This window comes from Cavia porcellus, unplaced genomic scaffold (genome assembly GCF_034190915.1).
Source record: "Cavia porcellus strain 051 isolate PalLab524CR breed Dunkin Hartley unplaced genomic scaffold, mCavPor4.1 scaffold_4, whole genome shotgun sequence".
Taxonomy (NCBI): Eukaryota; Metazoa; Chordata; class Mammalia; order Rodentia; family Caviidae; genus Cavia; species Cavia porcellus.
Window position 1 is genome coordinate 43,617,091 of NW_026947487.1, and position 25,823 is coordinate 43,642,913.

The 25,823-nt window shown below is 40.8% G+C and overlaps 1 protein-coding gene across 2 annotated transcripts in view; it reads left to right on the forward strand.

Moving 5' to 3' along the window:
* The window catches only part of Ipo5 (importin 5), a 52,172-nt gene that overhangs the window by 19,246 nt on the left and 7,103 nt on the right, over window positions 1–25,823 (forward strand). For both annotated transcript variants that reach the window (XM_063246955.1, XM_063246954.1), the window contains 15 exons: window positions 2,615–2,737; window positions 2,824–2,944; window positions 5,528–5,615; window positions 7,206–7,312; window positions 12,041–12,165; window positions 12,256–12,345; window positions 12,428–12,601; window positions 17,452–17,670; window positions 18,953–19,036; window positions 20,492–20,624; window positions 20,707–20,828; window positions 22,753–22,849; window positions 23,665–23,837; window positions 25,015–25,126; window positions 25,211–25,266. In XM_063246955.1, the coding sequence (XP_063103025.1) occupies window positions 2,615–2,737; window positions 2,824–2,944; window positions 5,528–5,615; window positions 7,206–7,312; window positions 12,041–12,165; window positions 12,256–12,345; window positions 12,428–12,601; window positions 17,452–17,670; window positions 18,953–19,036; window positions 20,492–20,624; window positions 20,707–20,828; window positions 22,753–22,849; window positions 23,665–23,837; window positions 25,015–25,126; window positions 25,211–25,266 (1,824 nt within the window). The remainder of the gene's footprint in view (window positions 1–2,614; window positions 2,738–2,823; window positions 2,945–5,527; window positions 5,616–7,205; window positions 7,313–12,040; window positions 12,166–12,255; window positions 12,346–12,427; window positions 12,602–17,451; window positions 17,671–18,952; window positions 19,037–20,491; window positions 20,625–20,706; window positions 20,829–22,752; window positions 22,850–23,664; window positions 23,838–25,014; window positions 25,127–25,210; window positions 25,267–25,823) is intronic.

A 25,823-nucleotide genomic window follows, 5' to 3' on the forward strand; every position in this document is an offset into this window, starting at 1 on the left:
GGAAAAGATTAAAAATTTTTCGAGGACCACAATGATAGCAGGGAAGAATCACAATTTAAGCAATCAGACTAGATTCCTTATTGTTAACCACATAGCTTGTAATTGTTTGCAATATAAAGCAGTTTGTGGTTAATTTATGTTCTTTCCCATGGACAAATTAATTCTTTAAGAATACTTTTTGCTTTGTTCAGAAAACAGAGTAAGATTGGATAACTCAGGCTGAAGATTCTCACCTGAATCCCACCACTATTTTTGACAAACATTCTTATTGTCCAAATACTATCCTAAAATGAAGCACGTGGATAATATGTCATGTAAATGCTTGATTTTTTAAAATATCAATATATTATTACAGCTAACTGCGAAGGAGAAATACAGTAATTTTTAATAAAATGGCTTGCTTTTCCATATATAAATGCTTAGGCATGACTACACTTCGAAGTCATAGTAGACAAGGTGATTATTTTTTTTTTTTTTGTACCAGGGATCGAACTCAACCTTGTACCTGCCAGGCAGCTGCGTAAGCCACTGAGCTAAATCCCTGGCTAGACTAGGTGATTTCTAAATGATACCTGCAATTGTAATAAAATAAAACTGGATTGATGCAGAGGCATCATCAGCAAATTGAATACTAGCATGTTAATGTTGATAAAATTTCTTGGCAGTGGACAAGCTTTGGGTAAAGCAAAGTGCGTATCCATTCTTGATGTGGGTCGTGCTTTTGTTGAGGATTGCTGGATCTCTTAGTATCCCTTGCAGATTGACTATAAGACCTTCTGCAGAAAACAGAAGTCTTAAGTGCCAAAGTCCTGTGTGTAAAACGGCGCAGTATTTACATGTGATTGATACAGAATCCTCATATGTGCATTAAATCCTCATAGATTACTTATAATACTTAGAAGGAGATAAGTGCTATGTAAACAGCTGTTGCATTGTTTAGAGAGTAATAACAAGGAAAAAGGTTATACATGTTCGGTATATGTGCAGATTTTTTTCCCAAATGTTTTTGACCCTTAGTTGGCTCAGTCTGGATTTAGAGGACCAACTGTACATTAAAACTGGGCAAAAAATAATTTGTGACTTAGGTTCTAGGTTCCTGTCGTGATTTTCCATTTTTGTAAATATCTGGCATTTGTGAGATGCATGAAGAGGTGATCCTGTGAGCTTCAGTGTCACAGAGGTTAGATGTCCAGTGTCCCTGGCTTTTGCTTGGTCACCTGACAACTGGGAAGAGACAGCATTGCCATTGAGAGCCACTGGGTTAGACAGGGTTGTGCAGTCTCTGTGTGATAAAAAGTTTTTAATAGGAACTGGTAAAAAATATTTTCCTCCCATTGTCACAGTGAAAAGATGTTTTTCATTGACAAAACTTTACAGTGTATATGCAGTCATTTAGTGGTTTATCTAAAAATCTTAAATTCTTGCTTAAACCTAATCCTATACCCCCACCTCTCTCTGGATTTTAAAGTGAGATGTTCACCAGAAAATGATGGTAGATTTTCAAATGCAGACATAGGTATCACAATGACCAAACTATGGACAGTTTTTGTTGTGGTAGTTAGTGTATTTTCGCTGGTTTCATTGTTGGCTTAGATTTAAGAGTGTATTTGTTTTGACACAGTAATTGTACTCATTTAGAGTTACAGGGTGACATGTGTGCAGTGTGTAGTGATCAAGTCAGAAATTAACTTGTCTTGCACCTCAGTTATTATCTCTTTGTATTGGGAGCATTCAGAATCCTTTCTGCTGGCTATTTTGAAGTAATACATGTCATTGTTCATTGCTGTAAAGCATAGTTATCCTATACAGAATGCAGGGAGTTCCTCTTCCTATCCCACTATACTGTTGTCTGGGTTAACCACACACACACACACACACACACACACACACACACACACACACATTATTTGTATTTGTTTCCAACTATTTCATTTAATGTCTTTCAACTCTGTATTGTAAGACATGAAAATTTTTTCTGCTCTTTGTGTCTGAATAACACTCCACTATGTATGTATATATGTATGTGTGTATATATGTGTGCCACATTTTCCTTATTGAGTTGTTCATCTGTAGACACCTGGATTGATCTCATATCTTGGTTAAGTAGTGCTATAATAAGTATGCAAATATAATAACTAAATATTTCTTCAGAGGGGCTGGGGATTTAGCTCAGCGCCATAAGCGCCTGCCTTGCAAGCAGGCAGTCGTGAGTTCGATCCCTGGTACCGATAAAAAGGAAAAAGACAAAAAAAAAAATATATTTCTTTAGTGATTTTAATTCCTTTGGATATATACACAGTAAGATTGTGGTATGGTAACTCTATTTGTAGTATTTTGTTTAAATTTTATCGTCTCTAGACTTTTTTTGTCATTCTTTTGGTTTGTTTGTTTCCAGTTTTTTAAAGAACTTCCATACAGTTTTTCTCTATTGGCTATACTGATTTATATTCCCACCAAATAGTGTATGAGTTTCTTCATCCGCATCCTCTAAACCACTTGTTACCATCTTTTTTGATCATAGCCATTCAAGCTTAGTAGTGGTCCTCTGTTGATTGCCTAATGAGATATTATAAAGTGAGTCTTGAATCTGGACATTTTTCTGTTCTGTTTTTAGGCTGTAAATGACTCGTGCTACCAGAATGATGATTCGGTCCTAAAGTCCCTTGTTGAAATCGCAGATACTGTTCCAAAGTATTTGCGTCCTCACTTGGAAGCAACTCTGCAATTAAGTCTAAAGGTAAATGACTCACTTGAGTAATTGTTGTTTATTTCTGCAGACAGTAATGTGAAGTATGAAATGTGCATACTGCTTTGTCTTTGTAGCTGTGTGGAGACACCAGCCTCAATAACATGCAGCGCCAGCTTGCCCTGGAAGTGATCGTGACCCTCTCAGAGACTGCGGCGGCTATGTTAAGAAAACATACTAATATTGTTGCACAGACAAGTAAGTCAGGGGTCTTCATAAGTTTATGTGTAATGTAACAAAACTGGTGGATAAATTCGCTGAGACTTACGTGATTTCTCACATGTTTTGAATGTCTTCAAGTCAGGTAAAATGAGTATGCATCTTCAGACCTGTATATGTGGTAGTCTACTTTTAAAACTTTGCAGACTTTTATAATCTGTTGTTAAAAGTAGAATTTCTGTAGTGGACAATGTGCTCAAGTCTGTTACAACAAAAAAACAATTCAGGGATGTATAGATACATAGTAGCAAACTGAAAACCAAGATTATATAATTATGGTATTACCGGCAGAGGTAGGATTAGAACACAGACCTGACAGTGATCCGTGTTTATTTCCCTATATTACGTTACTCTGTTTTATACTCTACAGGAGGGACTTATATAACTATTGCACTTGATCTTAGTGCTGTGGAAACACTACTTGAAAGTCTCATTGTCTAGGATAAGAATTTAGGAATGATGTGGCTGTTTTTGATCTAGTCAGTTCTTAATGTGCCAATAGGTATTGGAACACTGGATTTAGAAAGTAATTACATTGCTAGATTTATTTTGTAGTGGTACCTTCTTTAAATCTTACCCTGAGGTAATGGTCAGAATTTTAGAAACTTCCCCATTTGACAGGAAGAAGAAAGTATCCACTATTACTGTTTCTGTTGTACTGACAATTCCAGACAGTGCACTGAGATAAAAAATAATTGGCAACAGAGATACTGCATATTTGTAGGTTATGTAGTTTTCTACAGATAAGAGGTGAATCTGATCAATAGATTTAGTAAGATTGTTATATACAGGAACATTTTAAAAATAACAGTTCCTGGGGCTGGGGATTTAGCTCAGCAGCATAAGCGCCTGCCTTGTAAAGCAGGCAGTCATGAGTTCGATCCCCTGTACCGATAAAAAGGAAAAAGACCCCCCCCCCAAAAAAAATGCATAAAAATAACAGTTCCTATGTATTTTAAAATTTACTAGAAAAGGAACTGATAATAGAAAACTTGACTCAAAATCAAGATACAAGACCTTTACGGAGAAAATAGAATAAAATCAAGATACAAGACCTTTACAGAGAAAATAGAATAACACATTAAAAGTCTAGCGGAAGAGGTGAACTTTAGTCTTTTTCAACAATAAATCCAGTATCATTTCAGTCAAAATCCTAATAGAGTTGGTCATGATAGAATTGACCCTAAAATTTGGGCAAGGACATGGTTCCTGGAATATGGAAGAAATAATTAAGACTGTCACAAACCATAGATACAAACCCTTCTGTGTTTGCAAATACTAAGAATCTTTTAACCAACCAAATATTTGAAATTAGAAAGATAAGCAACAAACTCAGAGAAAATAATTGTAAGAGCCCACAGTCAACAAAGTTTTGGCATCTAGGAAACAGACAGAGGTCAAGAAAGAAAATTCACAGGGCAGAATTCTGGCAGAGCGCAGCCACGAAATGTAGTTTGTCAGAAAGGCTGCCAGCACACCGTAGAGGTGCCGGGACTCCTGAGTGCAGCTCCAAGGCGCCACACTGGTGTGAGGTGCGATGGCTGGAGCAGCTTCCGCAGCAGTAAGTTTAGCAGCAGCCGAGGAGAGTCTTAAAGATTTGGGAAGGATCGAAGATAGTTGGAACAGTTTCCAGCCCGGGCTCCCATTTGCCAAGGAGAATAATCTCATCAAATCGAATTCGAAGAAGAAAGTTGTTCATCAGCAGCTCTGAGTATTTCGTTTATCTTGTGGAATATATAATTAATGAAGTTCGTGTGTAGAAATAAGCAACTTGCCAAAGGTACACCCAGTATAATACCATTTAATGTATTCGTGAAATCTCAAAATAGTACGTAATTTTGTATAGAACTTTAGAAATCTGGTTCAAGTGTAAAAAGTTTGGAAATGATAGATATTTTGTGATAGTGCTTATCTCTGGTGAAGGGGAGAAGGGAATGCAGTAGAATTCAGTGCTCATAGCCTTTGCCTGTTATTGTTGTTATTATAACAACAATTACCACATGCAAACAGAACAAGCTAGATTTTGGAGGCACCAGCAGATATATACTTGACCTTTTGATATCCATGGGAAATTGGTTCCAGGTCCCTTTTATAAAATGGCACAATATTTACATGCAACCTCACATCCTCTCATATGCTTTAAATTCTGTATTTATTTTTTACAATAGTGAATGCAACATAAATGCTGTGTGAATCCTTAAACTGTATTATTCAGGAATAACCAAAAAGTCTACATGTGCAGTTTTTCCCCTGGATGCTTTTTTGATCTGAGCTTGGTTAAACCTAAAGATGTGTGGAGCCTGTGGACACCAAGAGCCGGCTATTATATTTTGCTTTCTTTTCTTTTTTTTTTTTTTTCTTTTTTATTGGTGCCAGGGATCGAACTCACTACTACACACTTCCAAGGCAGGTGCTTATGCCACTGAGCTAAATCCCCAGCCCCTTGCTTTATTTTCTTAAAAGCGAAATAAATCTTGCTTAAAATTCTCGTGTGTACTAAAGGTGATACTGATAAGATTACATGAAGTCGGTCTTTGAGTGTGAAACAATTCCTCATTTCAGTTCCTCAGATGTTGGCGATGATGGTTGATCTGGAAGAGGATGAGGACTGGGCCAATGCAGATGAGCTGGAGGATGACGACTTTGACAGGTAACCCTGCTCTGACTGCACAGAGCTGCCTTGGGAAAGCAGGCTGGGAGGCAGGGAAGCTTCAGTTTCTTATATAATTTATGTCTTTAAAATTGATGTGTGTTTAATCCAAGTTCTTCAAGCATATTTCACTAATGAAGAATAGTACATAAACTTTTGTAGCCAGGAAAGATACCTATGACAGACTTCAAGTACAGCAAATAAAGCCTCCATCTTTTTTACTCTTGAATCTAAATACTCTTCAAAATTAGGAATTTCTTTTAAAATATATGTGAATGAACTTTATGGTGATACTTTTATATGTATAGACCTCACTTAAAAAGTTGCTTAAGCAAAGTTTCGTACAAAGCATTGTTTTTCCAGTGTAATGGAGTCTAACGCTAAGATTCTGAGGGCGTAGTGTGAGATTTGTCCACTGGGTGACAGTGACCCTGGGATTCCTGCTGTACTGACTCATTTCAGCTCCACAGGCCCGTGAATACTGTTTCCTGTGGAGAGTGCGTCCCAGATCTGTACTGGCAAAGGCGATGGTGGCTCCCGACGAGTACGTGGAGCGTAGCACTTGGAGCTCTGTTACTTTAATTGACTTTCTTGAGTTGTCATGAAGGTGTACTCCTTTCAGATGCAGAAATGGAAAGTTTAGATTTAGTGATATGTCTGAGATTACATAGCCAGTTGGTGAGCTTAAGTTAAGAACTTGTAACCATTTTTTCTTAATTTGCATTTATAGAGGTAAGTATTAATGCTGCATTTTTGCAGCTTAATCTGTTTTAGACATGACTGGTAACCGAAGTACATTAAAGTAAACTTCCCTGGGCTGCAGCGAACGGACACGACTTAGATCCAGTTTCCTTCTTCTGATCCAGTTACTGCAGCATGCTGCTACCTGTCCTTCAATTCATCCTGTAAACAACATCTAACCCCACATTTAGTCTGTGGTTTAAGAAACTTACTTTTCTGTACTTAGATTTTCTTACCAGTGAGTTACTTTGTTTGATTTCTTTTCATAACTGTTATCAAGATTAGAATTTGAGGTCCAACTACCTGTTCTAAAGACCGTTTATAGTTTTATTCCTTAGACTTCTGTCTTATGGGCCAGTTAAGTGTTACATATGTGACAGGTGCCCTGCGGCGCTCTCACAGCTCTGAGCCAGAGTAACTGCAGGTGCATCTGTGTACTGGTGCTTTCCGTCTTGTGCGCAGCCTGTCTGTGCTGGTTGGCAGTGCACTGTTGCACCTCTTCAAAGATGAATAAGCTGGCCGTGAGGGGAAATCCTGTTCGTTCTGAACACTTTCAGTTTTCTAGGTCCTGCCTGCTGATGAATTTGAGGAATGTGTCTCAGAACATGAGATGCAATTCTCAGCCTGCTGTTTACCTCTGAGTGTTGAAAAGTAAGATCCAGAACTTTTTAAACTATGGTACAGCATGATAAAAGTTTTCATTTTGTCTTTATTTTCAGCCGTAGAATTTTTACCCACAGCTTCAATAGCACATGCAAAAGACTGCTTGAATTCGTTCTCAGCCCTAATTTAATGACATGTTTAGTGCACATATTCTCAATGTGTTGTATATGTTCGTTGTATGTTTAGCAACGCGGTGGCTGGTGAGAGTGCTTTAGACCGGATGGCTTGTGGACTTGGTGGAAAGCTTGTTCTGCCGATGATCAAGGAACACATTATGCAGATGCTTCAAAACCGTAAGCTATCTGTGCTTCAAATGCTAACATGGTGGAATTTGGCTTTCCAAATCTTAGATCTGAAGACTGTGTTTTAATCTTTGCCTTTTATAGAATGCTTAACCTAATTCTTATAATCTACTGATGAAATTCTAGTTAGACCTTTTTGGAACAGTGTTTTATGCTAAAGAATGTTTTTCCTCACTGCCAAGAATATTATTCAACTTTCCGTCCACAGAATTGGCTTTATAGGAAAAAATCATTAGTTCCAAAGAAAAACTTACAGATTTACTCACTAGCCAAAAACACTGGAAAAAAAATTTTTTTTTTGGAGACAGGGTGTCAGTATGTAGTAGTATATGTTGGCCTTGAACTCATGTATGTAGCCCACGATGGCCTTGAATGCCTGGCAGTTCTCCTGCCTCTGCCTCCTGAGTGCTAGGATTACAGGTGTACACCACCATTTTGGCTAAATTTTAATTTAAATAGCATATCCTTATATGAATTTTTATGACATTAGCATGTTTGATTCATATGATCTGTCTTCATCTAATACTGTCTTTTTTTGTAGTTGTTGGGTTTTGGTTTGGTTATTTTGGTCTTTTTGAGACAGGGTCTCACTATGTCGTTCAGGCTGGCTCTGAGCTCACTTTATAGCCCAGGCTGGTCTTGAACTTGCAAAGATCCTCCTCTTCAGCCTCTTGTGTGCTGTGATTATAGGCATGAACTACCATGCCCAGCTAATACTGTCTGTTAAAAAGAAGTTATATCTAATACAATCAGGAGTGTTTTCTGTATTTCTGTTAATACTTCCTTGACCAATATTTGGTCATTTGTCAGCCTTTGTACTTATAGTTTATCTCAGTACCAAAGTTTTTGGGTTTTTTGCAAGGGGCAGTAGGGGGATCCCCCAGTACAAGAGGTTGAAACTACTGAGCTACATCCCCAAACCACTCCCATGTTTCCCCCTCTTTTACAGTGTCCCACTAAGTTGCTCAGGCTAGAATCCTATCTCATTGTCTTCCTAGACGGTTGGGATTATAGGCATGCACCACCATGCCCGGTGGCTATATCTTTATTTTAATTGGCCCCTTTTAATTACAAAGTTAATGTGCCCAATATATTTTAAAAATCAGCCAGGATGGCTTCGTGGCACAGCGCCTGCCTGGTAAATGTGAGGTTGTGAGTTTGATACCTGGTACCAGGGGGAAAAAATTAGAACACAGAAGTGAGCTGGGTATGGTAGCACCTGTTGTAATGCCAGCAGTTGGCAGGCAGAGGCAGGAAGATCACTGGACGTTTGAGGCCAGCCTGGGCTACATCCTGAACTACATAGCCAGAACCTGTCTCCAAAAAAACACAGAAGTGTATGTCTTACAGGTCGTTTACTTTGTGTCACAGATGACCACTGTTAACAGTACTCTGAAACTTTTCTCTGACTTCATTTATGCATGTGTATTAGTTTTATTGTTAGTGTGAATATACCATGTAAATACACCGTCTCATTTGCTCACCAGTTTATCCCATTACCACATACCAGCCATAATTACAGTTCATGCTGATGGTTTTTATTGATTACACATAAAGCTGACCAAACACTCTTCTACAGGAATCCTACAGAAATCCTGGTTTATTTTAGATGTAAGCATACATATATGTGTGCATGTGCCCATATATATATATATATATTTTACATGTAAGGCAGCTATGAAAGCCAGGCATGGCTCCATTGATATAGGATATTTCTTTGGTTTATTTTGGTGGTAGCGACTGAATCCAGGGTCTTCCTGCTGCTAAGCATGGCTCTATGCCCAACATGTACCCCTAGTGATGCAGGATGGAAACGTAGTGAAACGGAATGAGGCAATACCAACTTCAGATGGAAATGAATTGTTGAGAACTCTAGGGCACTTGTCCTGAAAAGCCATTGCCTCTTCTTAGTAGTATAATTATCTATCTGGGTCTTGAATTACCACCACTGCCCCTCACCCTCAACTATTTAGTCTTTTTACAGAAGTATAGAGACATCACAGATTGCTTGACTTACAACATTTACTGCATTGTAGCAAATCTCTCTTTCCAGTTTTAAGCAGAAGCAAAACCTAGAGATACTAAAAGATTGTTTAAGGGAACAGTCAGTGTCCACCCATGGAGTCACAGGACTCTTCAAATCGATTTGTTGTGAATGTGCTTGAGATTTGCCTTAAAGAATTTGACTGTTAACCTAAGGTGTGCAGAATGCTTTTCATTTATGACAAGGAATGACTTCGTTGGGTTTTGTGCTGGTGGGGATTGGAGCCAGGAAAATACCATGCTATGTTCCCAGCCCCTTTTATTTTTTTATTTTGAGTTAGCATCTTGCTAAACTGCCCAGGCTGGCCGCCTGCGTGTAATCTGCCTGTCAGTTTCCAATTAGCTAGTATTAAAGATGTATGCCACATGCTCAACTGACTGTGAACTCTCAAGAAAGAGTTGCTGAATGTATGACTTTCAGCAAATCTTTTGCACCTTGGTTTTCTCATCTGTAAAATATGAAAATGATTGCCCACATCCAGGTAGCAGATTAAAATCTATTTAATGTATGTGAAAAATAATGTATGTGAAAAAAATGCCCAACAAGAGTAAATGATGCGTATTTTCTAGTTTGAAAACACATAATTATTAATGGTACTGGGGAAATCATATGAGTATCTGTTTATATATAGCATTCTTTAATTTTTGCCTCTGTGTTTTTACTCAAGAAAACTTAACATGTGCTTCTACTTCAAGAAGTAGTTTCTTTATATTTGCTATAAATAATAAACATTACAGTTTTTAAACCTTAAATGGATAATCATCTTAAGATTCTCGTACCACTGCCTTACATTCTGCAGAACTTGCTTCCAGAATGGGAATGGGAATATATGAAGTTTGTCTTTTTTTTTCTGAACCACATAACAATATCAAGTGTCCACTGCATTTCTTCTTTAGATTAAGGAGTTTGATATGTAAACATGAGATTATTCGTCAGTTGAGAAATTGTGATGTATTACTATGGGGAGTGATTGAAGTTAATTAAAAGCATAAATAGTAGGTTATAAATAATGAAAGTTTTTGTTCTGTGATGCTGAGCATTGAATCTGGTCAAATTTTAATATGTAACAGAATAGTAGGAATTTTTCAGAATACTTTGCAGTACAATTAGTTACTTTATATCAGTTTTGTACTCCCCAAAGTGAAAAATGGATCTGACATAATTTAGATCTTTCTACAACTTGCTCTGTTAGTCTTGGAAGTTTCTGGTCTTAGAACCCCCTTTACCATCATAAAAATTATGAAAGATCCTTGAGTGCTTTTGTTTATGTGGGTCATAACAGTTGTTTACCGTTTTAAAAATTAAAACAAATACTGTAAATATTCATTTAAAAATAATGGAATTTTTAAAAATAGAATCATTAACATGAAAAATAACTTTCAAATCAAAGAATAAGTTTGCATTTTTATAAACATGTTTAAATAGCTAAATCGTTTTACGGTTTTGCATATTCAGTCTCTTGGGATTTCACACATGTTCTACTATCTGGAGTACTATACTCCATTTGTACCTTCAAAATGAGAACGACATGATATTATTTTGAGAAGTTTGACTCCCGCCCCCAAAGAACTTTAATTTGAGAGAATCCCAATGTGCCCGTGTCCCACTGTGAGAACTATTGTTGCCACCACTGTACTTAGACCACAGCATTATAGATTGATGTGCATCTTGTTTTGTTTGACCAAGAATTTGAAGTAGTATAGCCTATAATACTGCAAAAATACTTAGAAATCAGGACCAGGGAAAACATATACCAGCCTAGAATGTGGAGACCAGTAAAGTAAATGTTGTATAGTTAATAATCTATTAATCAAAAGTCGAAGAGTGACTATTAAATTAGAATACAATTAAGTCATCCAGTAATTTTTTTTTTTGAGACAAGGTTGAACTATGCAGTTCAGGTTGGCCTTGAACTCACTTTGTAGTCCAGACCTCACAGCTGTCCTGCCTCAGCCTCCTGAGTGCTGGGATTACAGGCCTGAATAAAAGAAGTTCTTAAAAGGAGGCATACCTTTTCTTCTCGGCTGTTTTTTTTTTTTTTTTTTTTTTTTTTTTTTTTTTTTTTTTTTTTTAAGAAAGGTGACGGGGCCCAAGATTTAGCACAGCGGCATAAGCACCTGCCTGGCAAGTGCTAGGTCATGCATTCAATCTCCAGTACCAAAAAAAAGGTGATAGTAAGAATCAGTAAATCTGTATTCAGTCAGTAGAGCAGTGTATGACACAGAAAATCTACATATTTATTGTTTATATAAGTTGTATGGAGACAGTTTCCTTAACCTTTGGAATAGAAATGCTGTACTGTGAGTACTGCCAGTCTTAAAAATGAAGTAGTACAATCAGGTACTTTGCTTGACCATTTTTCTTTCTCACTATAAAGTCCAGTTGGCCTTGAACTGTTATAATAATTCAAGTTGGCCCTGATTCTGGCTGTTTCTGGGATTACAAGCTCATTTTTCTTTGTTTTTGTTTTGGTGTTGAGAATTGAACTAGGGTTCCATACTTGCCAGGCAGGCACTGCATCACTGAACTAAATCCCCCGCCCTAATTTTTCTTATTAATGTCTTAGAAGTTTTGTTACTCTTTTCAAATAAAATGATTCCAAATTAATACTTCAGACTACCAGTATGATCTCTGGAGCATCTAATTACTCCTTCGAATATAATTCTCTTTTGTAGCTGACTGGAAATACCGGCACGCAGGATTGATGGCCTTGTCTGCCATTGGCGAAGGGTGCCACCAGCAAATGGAGGGGATTCTAAATGAGATAGTCAATTTTGTTTTACTTTTCCTTCAGGATCCTGTAAGTACCAGTAAATGTTTCATTCCTAATTATTACTGTCATTTCTCATGGGAATCCATTGTGTTTACTAATGCAAGCAAACACTTGCAGCATCCAAGAGTAAGGTATGCAGCCTGCAACGCTGTGGGACAGATGGCTACAGATTTTGCACCTGGTTTCCAGAAGAAATTTCATGAGAAGGCAAGTAGCAAGATTCTTGGGTCAGACCTGTCAGCGGGCATAACCCTTCCCACAGGTACGCTGACTTGGCTTCGTCTCCCAGGTGATTGCAGCTCTGCTGCAGACCATGGAAGACCAGGGCAACCAGCGGGTACAGGCCCATGCTGCTGCCGCTCTCATCAACTTCACTGAAGACTGTCCCAAGACATTGCTCATCCCATACCTGGATAACTTGGTGAAGCATCTGCATTCCATTATGGTGCTGAAGCTTCAGGAGGTGAGTTAAGACCATTCCTCTCTCTACTTACAGGTGACTGTAGGTGGACTTGGTGGCAGGACTTAGAGAACGAGGACTTTTACCAAGGTCATTGGGGTGGAAGAGAGCGTTCCACAGTGAGCCAGTAGAATAAGGCAGACTTTGCTAGAGCATGGGCCAGTGTTGGAGTTAGGAAGGCTGCAGCTCAAAGTTAGGTAAAATCAGTGCATGAGTCGCCTTGAAGACAAAGCAGAGGAGTTTTTGACCTTTGTTTTCTGTAAGTTTGGAAGAACTGTTCTGTGTTCTCCAGTGCTGCAGGAGAGGGTGGTGGGAAGCGAGTATGGCAGCCTTGGGGGGAGGTATAAGGAACAGAGCAGTGTTCATCACAGGAGCATGGTGGTAATTGTGGAAATAGGGGGAAGGAAGAGTTCTAAAAGACAGTCCACAGGAGAGAAGTAAAAACTGTTGACCATTCTTCTAACCAAGGTGACAGAAATTGACAGTGTGCAGAGTCCTTTTTTAAAAATGTTGTATTTTTAAAATAAGTGCCGGCTATCCAAGTAGGTGGTTTATAGTTACAATATAATCTGAAAAACAGATTGATGTCAGTACAAGAGCAAAAATACAGTTAAAAGCAAGGATTGAAGCCCAGTTGTCAGATACAGCAGAAATGGGTTTTGGCTATAAAAATGAGTGCGAAAGCCCACGTGGTAAAGATTCATTTTTACTGTTGGATTCACTATCCATAAATCTAATGTCAAACTGCTGTAAAGTTTCTGACACTCTCAACTCCTGTACTTATGGGCCAGTAGCAGTTCACAGATCACAGCAGGACCTTAGTGACTAGTCTGAGGAGGAGGACACTGAGGAATGGATGGCTCAGAACCCAGAGGAAGAGCGATTTACTAAGCCCAGGTGCTCAGTGTGCTGTCATGATGACTGCAGGCTAAAAATGTGATCTAGGAAGCACTTAACTTTCCGCAGACGGACAGAAACGGACTGCCTGGGGGATGGGTAAATCAAAAGTAGGTGGATCCAGTGTGACTTTACAAGTGGGCTTGGGTAAAGAGCTGCAGTGTGCAGAGTCTGTGTCCCCAGAGGGCCAGTGTCTTAGTTATTTTTACTCATCGCTGAGACAAAATACATGATGCTCAAAGTTGGGAAAGGAAAGGTTTATTTCTTACAGTTTTTGGAGATTTCAGTCCATACTCAGTTGGCTCCAAGGCAGGGTGGCATGGTGGGCGCAGTTCATGGCGGCTGGAAATGGCAAGGCAGAAACCAGCAAAAGAGAGATACAACCTTCTTCCTGCCATGACATCACATCCTGGCTCCACTCCTAGGCCTGTGAGGCACTCACTTCCCCAATCCAAGCGCTAGACAATGAGCCAATCACAAATGCACAATGCAAATGCATGAGGCCTGGGGTGACAGGAAAAGGGCAGTGTTCAGAGATGTGTGAAAAGAGCACGGCCTAGTAGAGGAGGAAGCACACTCTTCTGTTGTCACCAGCAAGGTTGAGACTAAACACAAAGTAGGTATTCAGATGCAGAAGAGCAGAGAAAGAAAAAGAGCAGAACAAAAGATAGACAGTAGGAAACATGGAGGTGGATCTTTTGCCTATGAGAAGACCAAAAGGTAAAAGAGTAGGATGTGGCCTGTACATGTTCCAGCTCCTCATGATGAGTGTATTCACTATGTGCCATAGTCATGTGCTAGGCAAAAACACAGCTGTTTAAAAAGCGTAATAAGTGAAGAGCTCTGCTGAAAGTGTGCTTGCCGTTGACAAGGGGAATTCAGGAAGATCTGGAGTGGTTACAGGGCTTAGATAACGTGTGAATCTGTGAGGGTGTTCAGTCTTTCCAAGTGACAGCTGGGGCCTTGAGAGACGCAGGAGGCAATTGTTACTAGCCAGCCTAGAGACCCTGCAGGATGTAGGAGCAGGGAAATGGGTCTTTGTCTCCACTTCATCGTGAGGGAAAAGAAGGTGGGTAGAGCAGGGTTCCTCAGTGACGGCTTCCAGGAGTGTTGGATTAGAACCTACAGTGGACTCTTGACCTACAAACTCAATTTGTTCACAAGGGCCAGTTGTAACCCAAGCTGATTGTAAGTCAACACTATTTTTCCCCCTAAGAATAATAGAAATACCCACGATGCATTCCGAACCTCCCAAATCACCCCTTACCCACTAAACTTTTCCTGATTAAAAAAAAAAGGTTGTGTAATGTGCGTAATTTACCAATAATTTTCCTAGTGTATTCACCAAAACTGGCCTAAGGTTGTCTCTGTCTTTTCTTGAACATTGTTCTGTAGTGTGACATGACATTGTCTCTCATCCAAGTACTAACCAAGCCCAGCAGTCAGGGTGGCAAAGCTATGGACAACATGACATTGTCATTAAGCAGGTGAATGCAGCAGAAGAATGGCCTTTTTTCTGTCTGGGTGGGTCTTCTCTGCAAATGTTTGTAGCTCTGTCCATTTTTTCCAGGATGTCCTTTACTTCAGAAGAAGAACTTTGCTGCCCTGATGGCTGATACCCACTCCCCTTCAGAAAGGTCCTCTGCTGCCATTCTCTGTTGCTCAGCCAGAAGTTGCTGGAGCTCCTCTGTACACAGTTCCTCTGAGTGTTCCTCCCCCAGTTCCTCAGCACTACCACTGTCTGCCCGGAAGTGTGTGGACTGCTGTGGTGACAGTGTCACCAACCTCAGGGTCTCTGCACAGCCTTTAGAGTCTCTCTCCTGTGTAATTTTAGGCCACATTTTCTTCCTGGCAGATCTTGGTGTCCCTAGAGAGACAGTGGCCCAGGATTTATCAGTTAAATCTACATCTATAAGAAAGGACTTTGAAATGCTCCCTCCAGAACTCTGAAAGAGTTACATCTGTATCTGAGACCATCTGAAAGCACTTTAGGAAGAGTTCTGTGGTGTATAGCTTCTTAAAGTTAGCTGTAACCTGCTGGTCCTTAGGCTGCTGTAGAGGAGCTGTATTAGGTGGGAGGAGCTTGACTGAGAGCCGTGGGAATTCTTCAGCCAGTTCTCTCAAACCTCATGAGTGAGCAGGAGCATTGTCCATGATGAGGAGGGCCTTGACTGGTAAACCTTTGTCCTTTCTTAACAGTAGGACAGAAAGCCTCCCTGATCCATTCAAGACAAAGTATTTTTATTATCCAGACTTTTGCATTAGATCTTCACATGACTCCCACCCTTTTCTTCATGATTTTTTGTTTTCTGTACACTAGGGATCTCAGGGTGATAAAGAGGCTTATCTTGAGGTCACCATTCATATTGGCACATAGCAGGAAAGTTAGCCTGCCCTTCATAGCTTGCTTATCTTCCTGGGTAGTATAAGTTCTCCTGGGCATTTTCTTCCAGAAAATGCTAGTCTTATTACAGTGGAAAACTTGATGAGAGCAATAGCCATTTTTTCTGTGTCAAGGTTTCAAAGTGGTACCTGCAACTTGCAGCAGCCTTTTTTATCAGCACCGGCTGCTTCAGTTACCTGAATTATACCGTGAACCCCAGTTCTCACTTTGAAATTGGGAAGCCACTCCTTGGTAGCACAGAATATTTCACCGTTATCACTCGCTGATGGGGCACCCTGTACAATGTCTGCAGTAGTCCTAGCTTTTTCACAAAGTATAGACTCAGATAGGCCGGAACCTGCCATCTGTCTGTCAGGTTTTGTTTTTGTTTTTGTGTTGAGACAGGGTCTCACTAATAACCTTTCTACCTCATATAACACTGTTGATCATGACTTACTAATTTTTTTTTTTTTTTTTTGTACGGTGGACCAAACTCACTGCCTTGCACTTAGCAGGCAAGCGCTTGAGCCACTTGAGCTAAGTCCCCGGCCTCTTGACTTACTAATTTGAATAACACTTTAGCAACACTAGCTGCTTTGTACAAATTGTTTCTCTGTAAGACTGTCAAGATGGTAGATTAGGACATGCTGTGCATGTTAGTGAGCTAGGTCACACAGATGCCACTCATACTTCTCCACATTTCTTCCTTTTCAATTGTGTTTGCTTTTTTCCTTTCCTTTCCTCCTTCATTAGCATGTTTCTAGCTTTTGGGGGCTGTTTCCATATAGCGGTGGTGATATAAAGTGCTGACTGAAACCATGTCCGCAGACGTGCCTCTGGGCTCAGGCCAACGCTTGCAAACACTTTTGTGTGCTTTGATGGCGTCATGAGTCTGTTTACAACTACACAAGCAGCCAGCATGAGGGTCACAACACAAGACCACAGTCGCAAATGAAACCTGACATTCCCATTGTGACCCGGGTTGTTCATATATGAGTGCATTCATAATTTTGAGGGCCCCCTGTAATGAAATGGGCTTGAAAGGGAATGTTCTCTGTGCCATGGTGTAAATAGTGATGGAAATTACCGAAGAAGAAAGAGAAGATATTAAATTGAAGAGGAGTCCAGACTTGGAATCTAGAACCAGCAGTACTTCAGGATAAAAATGAATAAGGGTGCTATGGGTTTGTTTCTTTGTTTTTTGTCTTTTTGAGACAGGGTCTCACTATGCTTTTCAGGTTGGCCTTGTGCTTACCTTGTAGGCCAGACTGGTCTCAAACTCAAAACAATCCTCCTGCCTCAGCCTCCTGAGTGCTGGGATTATAGGCATGCACCACCACACCCAGCAAGGCATGCTAAGTTAACACAATGAAAATCCATATAAATAGTCCAACAGTGGGTTGTTTTTTGTGTAAATTTCCTCCAGAACCTCTAGTCTCTGTTTCTGGCTTCTGAAGAGGTACTCTCAGGTTGCTATTTAAGGAAAGCATTCACAAACTGGAAGGCGGCAGTAAATTTTAACTATTTCTTGCAGCTTTTTTCACTGAAGCAACCTGTTTTGTGTTTCTTCTAGTTGATTCAGAAAGGCACCAAGTTAGTTTTGGAACAAGTTGTGACATCCATTGCATCAGTTGCAGATACTGCAGAAGAAAAATTTGTCCCCTACTATGATTTATTTATGCCATCACTTAAGCACATCGTTGAGAATGCAGTACAGAAGGAACTCAGACTTCTGAGAGGAAAAACCATTGAATGTATCAGCCTCATCGGCCTGGCAGTTGGGAAGGAAAAGGTAAGCAAACCTGCATTATGTTAGTTTTGCTGTAAGTTGGCTATATCAGCTTTATGGGTACTGGAGTTTTTCCTTCTGGTAAATGATTTTCTGGGTGCAGAATTTTTTGCCTTCATCTTTCTTTTTACGTATTTTTTTTTTTTTCTTTTTCTTTTAATAGGCTCTCACTGTAGTTCAAGCTGGCTTTGATACCATGACCTTCCTGCCTCAGCCTCCCACATGCTGGCATTACAGGTGTACACCACTGTGCCCAGCTACTTCTGTTTTCTATATAAATAGATTGTCTATGTTTTTCATTGTTGATACTAATGATCCTTAACTCAGCTATGTTCCTGCCACCCCCTTTCTGTTTCTTTACCACCACATAGCTGTCTCGTGAGAGAGAAAGGCAGGTTGAGTTCAGTATTTGTGTATTTAGTTCTACTCTTGTGTGCCTAGAGCCGTGCTAGCTGCTTTCCTGATAAATCGAAAAGGCAGCCTGGGAGGGAGTGTGTGCAGGGACCCTCAGAAAGTAACTGACAGGGCCCACTGTCCAGCGTGGGCCAGCATTCCCAGCCAGCATCTCAGAGCCATCTAGCCCGAGCCACCGTGAGTTCCTCTGTCCCTGAGCTTTCATGTTCTGACCTCAGAGCTGTCAGCGGGGACCCTGTTTGTCCTCCCCCCGCACCTCCCAAGCCAGGGTCAATATAAATTTACCTTTTAAAGTGCTTTCTGCACACTAACTTTCAGCACACTAACTGACCAAACATGAGTGTTTGCCATGCTGTGGAGAGCTGGCTTCTATACTGGCTTGGAAACACTGCCGATTTGATAATACAGTGAGAGTGCCAGAACAATGGAGAGCTAAATGAAAGTCCTACTAACTAAAATCTGTGAGCCATGGGGGAGCAATGCAAAATTTTCTTGCCGTATCTGAGTTAATTTTTTCTGCTTGAAACAGATCAAAACTTGATGTTGTTACAAACTTCTTTCTACTGAAATTTACTTTGACCTTTGGTAAAAAATAAATTTTTCTAGAAAGATTATTATAAAGTCTGTCTAACATAATGAAGGTTTTTTTTTAAGTTTAATAGTTTTCGCCCAGCCTGGTGGTACATCCTGTAATCCCAGCACTCACGAGGCTGAGGCAAGAGGATCACTGAAGGTAGCTGTTGGATTATGAGTCATGTGAGAAGTGTAGTCTTTTCGTTTGTTTTATTTTATTGTTAAACAGTACAGAAGTACATCTGTGACCTGCAGCACACTTGATGCCAGTGTTGATTTCCTTCCTATTCTCTTGTAGTTCATGCAGGATGCATCAGATGTGATGCAGCTGTTACTGAAGACCCAGACAGACTTCAACGACATGGAGGATGACGACCCTCAGGTACACAGGCCGCTGCCCTTGTCTGGACCCATGCATGAGCTGTGGACAGCACAGGGCTGAATGTGCCTTTGGAAAACAGGCGATCGCTTTCTTGAGGCGCCGTTCACTCATGGTTTCAGAGACGGGCTCAACGGCTGCTCCTGCTTCCCGAGCCTTCTTGGGCATGGTCGCTCTGCAGGGCCAGTGTCTTTCACAATCACGGCTGCAGTTTCTTCTGTATGCTTAGGCTTTGCAGATTTTTCTCCAGGGATCAGGATGCGTTCATCAGCCACTTAGTGTGCACCTGCATTTGAGGATCTCTTCTGCTCTTGAATGCAGATTGACATCTGACTGTAAGAAATACAGAAACCCAACAGTGTCAGAACCCACATGCTCTCTCTTCTTCATAAGGCTTTCCTGGTTTGTTCACTTTATTGGTGTTAGGCAGGACAGAGGCTGTTGGAGCAATGTTATGTATGTCTCACGTAATTTAAATAATCTGACATTGTCCAGTGGTATAGCAAGGCACTCATAATTATTGAGTTACAATTTTTTTACACAATTTTAACGTAATTGTTCCTTAGTTTAAGTAGGAAAATGCCATTTTGAAAGAAGTTGTGTTCACTGGTGGGGGGTAGTTGTTTTACTTCCTTTGCTAAGTGGTATACAGGTGACATGTATCTTTGTGTGTACTGACATAAAAGGCAGGAAGGACACTTCACAGACTGCTAACCCTAGGGAGGCTGAGGGGAGTACAAACTGAGAAGAGGTGTGAAAAGGTAGTTCACACTGGCTCTGTCACTTTTACATCAACACGTTGAGTATACCTGTATGGGGAAGACAGCCAGTGTGCTTGTGGAATGAATAGACTTTGTTTTTACAATTAAAGCGGGTGGTTTTTTAATACTAAGAAATGGAAATTGTATCGGTGCACATGCAATAAATAGGCAGATAGACACGCACATTTGAGGGGGTCACTTTCTGGTTCTAGGCTTAATGAACTAGGACCAGATTCTCCATGAGAAAGTTGCAGGTGATTGAGTCTGTATACATGCAGTGGTAAGGGAAGTGGTATCTTATATCCAGCCACTTACACAAAGATTACGGCAGCTAAGAGGACAGGATTTTCCCCCTTATTTTTAATAATGTTTAATGAAGCAGTAAGGATACAGAGTTGTACCAGATGTGTTTCTACCTTTGGAAATCCAGGCATTGAAATGTTTGGTTCATTTAGGTTTTTAGGAAACAAAACTTACATTAATTGCTTTATGAAAGGGAAAAAAATAGGACCACTTCACCTGCTGTCTTTATCCCAGGGTAGACAGTTTTGTTACAGATTTGGAACCTTTTAAGTATCTGGTACTATGGAATGTACTTACTAAACGGCCACGAGGCTATCAGCCAAATGAAGTGGGCAAATGATTTTATCATGTCGTACTTCCTTCAAGCCTGTTTTAATTTTACATTTTCCCCCAGATCTCTTACATGATCTCGGCCTGGGCCAGAATGTGCAAAATCCTTGGAAAGGAATTTCAGCAGTATCTTCCAGTGGTAATGGGGCCACTCATGAAGACGGCGTCCATCAAGCCTGAAGTAGCCCTGTTGGACAGTAGGTGTCTCTGCCAGGGCCCATCAGCTGTTCTGTTGCTCTTTACTGTTATTTTTCACATACGTTTTCCTTGTGTAAATAGCCCAGGACATGGAGAACATGAGCGATGATGATGGCTGGGAATTTGTGAACCTTGGAGATCAACAGAGTTTTGGTATTAAAACTGCAGGACTGGAAGAAAAATCAACTGCTTGCCAGATGTTGGTATGAAATCATAATTTTTACTAAAATTGTTTGTAGCAGTACTGGGGATTGAGCCTAAAAGCTTCACATTGAGCTACATCTCTACCCCCATTTTCTATTTTGAGAAAGGGTCTTGCTGAATTGCTTAGGCTGGAACTTGGGATCCTCCTGCCTCAGGCTCCTGAAGTACTGTAATTACAGGCAAGCACTACCACCCCTGGTGGGGTGCCCCCTTTTTCTTTTTTTTTTTTTTTTAATTTTGTACTGGGAATCAAACTCAGTACCTTATGCTTACCAGGCAGGCTCTGTGCCACTGAGCTATTTCCCCACCTATTTTGTGTATGTGTGGTTTTTTTCAGATGGGGTCTAACTATGAAACCCAAGCTGGCCTCAAACTCATTGCAGTGTTCCTGCCTTAGCTCCCTGAGTGCGGGGATTATAGGCATGTGCCACCATTCCGGGCTTCCCAGATGTTTTTAATATTGGAAAATAATTAAGTTGAATGAAGATAATTGCTACATTACTGGGTCCTGGAGTATTATACAACTGTTACAAAGGGAATCAAGACTAAGCTTCTGCAGAAAAGTTGGTGTTTTGTTTTGTTCTTGGATACAGGGTCTCACTATGTAGTTCAAGCTGGCCTTGAACTCACTTTGTAACCCAGGCTGACCCACTCATAGTGAATACCCCTGCCTCAGCCTCCTGAGTGCTAGGATTATTACCTGGCTAAGATTATTACCTTTTTTTGTGCTCAGTCTACAGTAAATAGCTAAGGATATCTTTTGAATAAATGAATAAAAATGTACTTGAAGTATTGCAAGCAAAGCTAAACTAGAATGATTTCAGTTGTGTAGGAATCATGGGTCATAGGAAAATCAAAATGGGAACAATCTCGTGGTGTTATGGGGGCTGTGTTTTAAGTTCTGTGGATTTTTGTTTCCTTTATTGACCATGTGTTATAAACAGTGAAGATGATACGTTTTTTAGGTTACAGTTAAGTAGTAATAATATATTACATATTTAGCAGTTAAATAAGTTAATAAAGTAGCTTAAATTCTATTACATATTACTGTTACTGTGTTCTCTCTAATTCACTTACATGTGTATTTCTTAAACTGATCTTCAATACGTACTGCTTGTGAGTTTGGATTTTTGTGTGTCTTTACTCTAGAGAAGAAATATAAACGTTTCTTCATTCACTGTGTAAAAGATTTAAGTTTTTTTTTTTTTTTTTTTTTTTTTTTTTTGAGAATTCAAAATAATCCAGGCCCCATGATCCACATCTTTAGTCCCAGCTGCTGGCCAAGCTGAGGCCGAAGGGCCACTGAAGTCCAGCCTGGGCAACATGGGCCTTTCGGCTGCAAACTTAGTAGTAGTAGTAGTAGTAGTAGTAGTAGTAGTAGGTAGTGTTTAACTCAAGATTTCAGATTTTTATTATCTTTGAAAAAAACTATAATACATTTTTCAGAAATGTTTTAAAAGTACATAGCGTTTCTAAATTCTCCCACATACAAGAAATAAAAATGTGAATTATCCTAGCCCTTGAATGATAGTATACATTAAAATAATTTTATGGCCCTTTTCATTTTTAAATTCTTGTTCAAGATTAGTTTGAGATTCTATGTGCGACTCTTTAGATCTAGTCAAGATGCAAGATGTTGTGGGTTTTAAGATTTTGCTGCCTTGGTCTAGGGATTTAGCTCAGCGGCATAAGCACCTGCTTTGCAAGTGCACAGTCGTGAGTTTGATCCCCGGTACCAAAAAAAAAAAAAGATTTTGCTGCTTCTTGATAATACCTAAAAACTAACACGGGCGTACTTGGTTACAAGCTGTCCCACTTGCCTAACTTGTGGAGGCCCCGGGTTGGATCCCCAACACTACAGAAAGAGAAAAAGAAAAGCCATAACATGAATACTGACTTCTTTCCCGGTATTTTTTGTTTCAGGTTTGCTATGCTAAGGAATTAAAGGAAGGTTTTGTGGAATACACTGAGCAAGTCGTCAAGTTGATGGTCCCTTTACTGAAATTTTACTTCCATGATGATATCCTACAACAGCTGAGCACAAAACATTGTGGGATTTAGTAAAACTGGCTTCCTCAGTTACTAGGTTTTGTGATAACTGAAGTACTCAGCACCATCATTTGGTTTGCAGTGACTATAGTCACAGATTCCAAACCTGGTTCTCTGCACGCACCTGTCTGTTTGACTTTGCTAGAGACATGAGGAAAAAAATGTGTGTCCTCCATTTAGCAGTCAGTGTCTGAAACCTTTTACTTCAAGGCTGGAAGGAGGATGTTACTCGCAGATGGTTACAGGTGTAGACTGTTGCTGCTTTCCCCAGATACCTTCTGATGATGCTAGGGAAACAAGACTTTTCTGAATGAGTTCAGGATCCACTGATAGATAACTTTCTCGAACCAAGCCTCCTCCATTGCTGATGTGGATCGCACCTTAGGAGAAACAGCTCCTGGTAGACCTGCGTGTTAATGTTTTTATCCTCCGCAGTAGTCATAATTATGTAGTTACAATTCTATGCCTTTACACGCACGTGCGCACGCACACACAATTTCAGAGACAGGTAAAATGAGGGCAACTACAAGGAGGGACAGAGCTTACACTCAGCCCAGATCAAAGTCCCTTAGTTACAATCTTCCACATGGTATCCTGTGCAAAAGATGGCTTTTTCCATCCGACCTACTGTGGGCCTGGAGGGTAAAGCATGATTGCTTTTAAGAAGTTGTCCAGACCTGCTGGGCATGGTGCACAAGTCTGTAATCTCAGCACTCTGGCACCTGAGTGAGGCAAAGGATCCTGATGAGTTGAAGACCTCAGTGCTGTGTTTCCTTAACACCCCACGTGTCCGTGTGGCGGCAGCGGAGTCCATGCCCCTTCTCCTGGAGTGCGCTCGAGTGCGGGGCCCCGAGTACCTCACGCAGATGTGGCACTTCATGTGCGATGCACTGATCAAGGCCATCGGCACGGAGCCAGACTCGGATGTCCTCTCGGAGATAATGCACTCGTTCGCGAAGGTGACTAGATGTATGGTCCTGTTGACTTGCTGGTCCCACTGAGTAGAGTGGGGGAAGGCTGGGGCCTTTTTCATATGCTAGAGTATGAATTCTTTATTGGAAATGCTAGTTTTCCACTCTCCATACCTCGGCATGTCATAACTGTTGTTGGTTTAGGAGTGGGCATTGGTGGAAGTGTCAGTGTGCCCTGGAAGCACAGAACAGGTGGACAGAGGTGTCGCTAGAGACGGGAGCAGGTAGCCTTTGGGAACACAGAAGACCTTCTGAACAGTGTCCAGTTTCTGCCATTATGTACCTGATGATCCAACCACAGAAACTTAGCTGCCACCGTCCTTCAGGTCCAGGGCACTAATGTGCCCCCCCCCAACTCCTCCTGTTTTTATTTATTTGTTTAGTGCCGGGGTGGAGCTCATGACCTCGCGCTTACCAGACAGGTGCAGGCCTTGTGCTGCTGAGCTGTATCCCTGGCCCTCCTCCTCATTTTAACATTGAGCAGTGACAGCTCTCATTTGTGCAGTTGAAATGACCTCACGCTTCTGCCCTGAGCCTCTTTCCTTCCCTCCCCGCTCACTCTCCGTAGCGCTTAGTGCATCCCTCCCTTCCCCATGCTCAGTATACCCCGGCTGCACACAGCTCCATTAACTCAGGCCAACCTCAGTTTAAAGACCAGGGTGAGAGCCAGGAAGGCTGAAGCAGGAGGATCACTGAGTTGGAGGCCAGCCTGGGCTACACAGTTAATTCAAGGCCAGTCTGAACTGCATAGAGAAACCCTGTCTCGGAAAAAAAAGAAAGGTTAGGGCTACTGTCTGTTTACACTCCTGCAATTCAGAACCTCGTCTGTGTTTCCAGAGAACTCATGCTTCTGTGCCTTTCTCTCTGCCTGTAATGCTACCCCAGTGTGGTAGTGGTGTGCGCTCTATACACAGATTGAGCTGGTTTATGTCTGTTCCATCTTTGAATCCTCAGAACCTACCAAAATGCCTTTCCCAAAATGACCAGCATCTGTGTAAAATAAAAGCATTGTTTCTGACAATTCCAGACTAAATGCATAGCTGTCATCTTCCTGGAAACGGAATAGTGTTCATTTTCTCAGACTTCTGTGTGACCCTAATGGAGTTGGACTTTGAGGTCTGATAACTGATAAGGCTTATGGGTTGCTTTCTTCCTTCATCTTCAGTGCATTGAGGTAATGGGCGACGGGTGCCTCAACAATGAGCACTTCGAGGAGCTGGGAGGCATTTTGAAAGCAAAGCTCGAAGAACATTTTAAAAATCAGGAACTGCGACAAGGTAAGTTTTCTGTGTTGTTGTTTCTGAGTGAAATCTTGGCCCTTTTGGTGATCGTTTTAAAACGTTTCTTTGGATGTGTTTTAGTTAAAAGGCAAGATGAAGACTATGACGAACAGGTTGAAGAATCCCTACAAGACGAGGTAAATTATTCCCTTCAGCGTTTCGTTTACCTGACCATATTCGTCGGAAGAGCTTTAGACACTTCACTTTCTAGCTCCTCTCACTTGTTACTCTGATGTAATCATCAGCAGTCTAGCAAAAGAACCTATTTCATTTATTGGTTCACTTTTTTGTTTTTTAACTGAGACAGGGTCTCACTGTGTAGATCAGGCTGGCCTTGGACTCACTATGTACCTCAGGCTGGCCTCAAACTCACAGCGATCCTCCTGCCTCAGCCTTCTGTGAGCTGGGATCGTAGGCTTGTACAACCACCATGCCCAGCCTGATTTGCAGAATCATTTGAAATTAACCAATTTGACCTTTGTGTGCTGTATGCGTGCACCTAAAATACCTGATGTTTTATTTACATGTCTCACAGCAGCCATTTGTATTTGGTTGGAATACAGCCATTGTGTTTCACCCCTGCAACCATGAGTGGCCTAGAACTCTGATCTGAAATGGATTGCCATGGCGACGCTTGGCGTGGGAGGTTTTCTGCACTCCTCAGTCTCTTGCCACAGTAGCTCCCTCTGGTGGG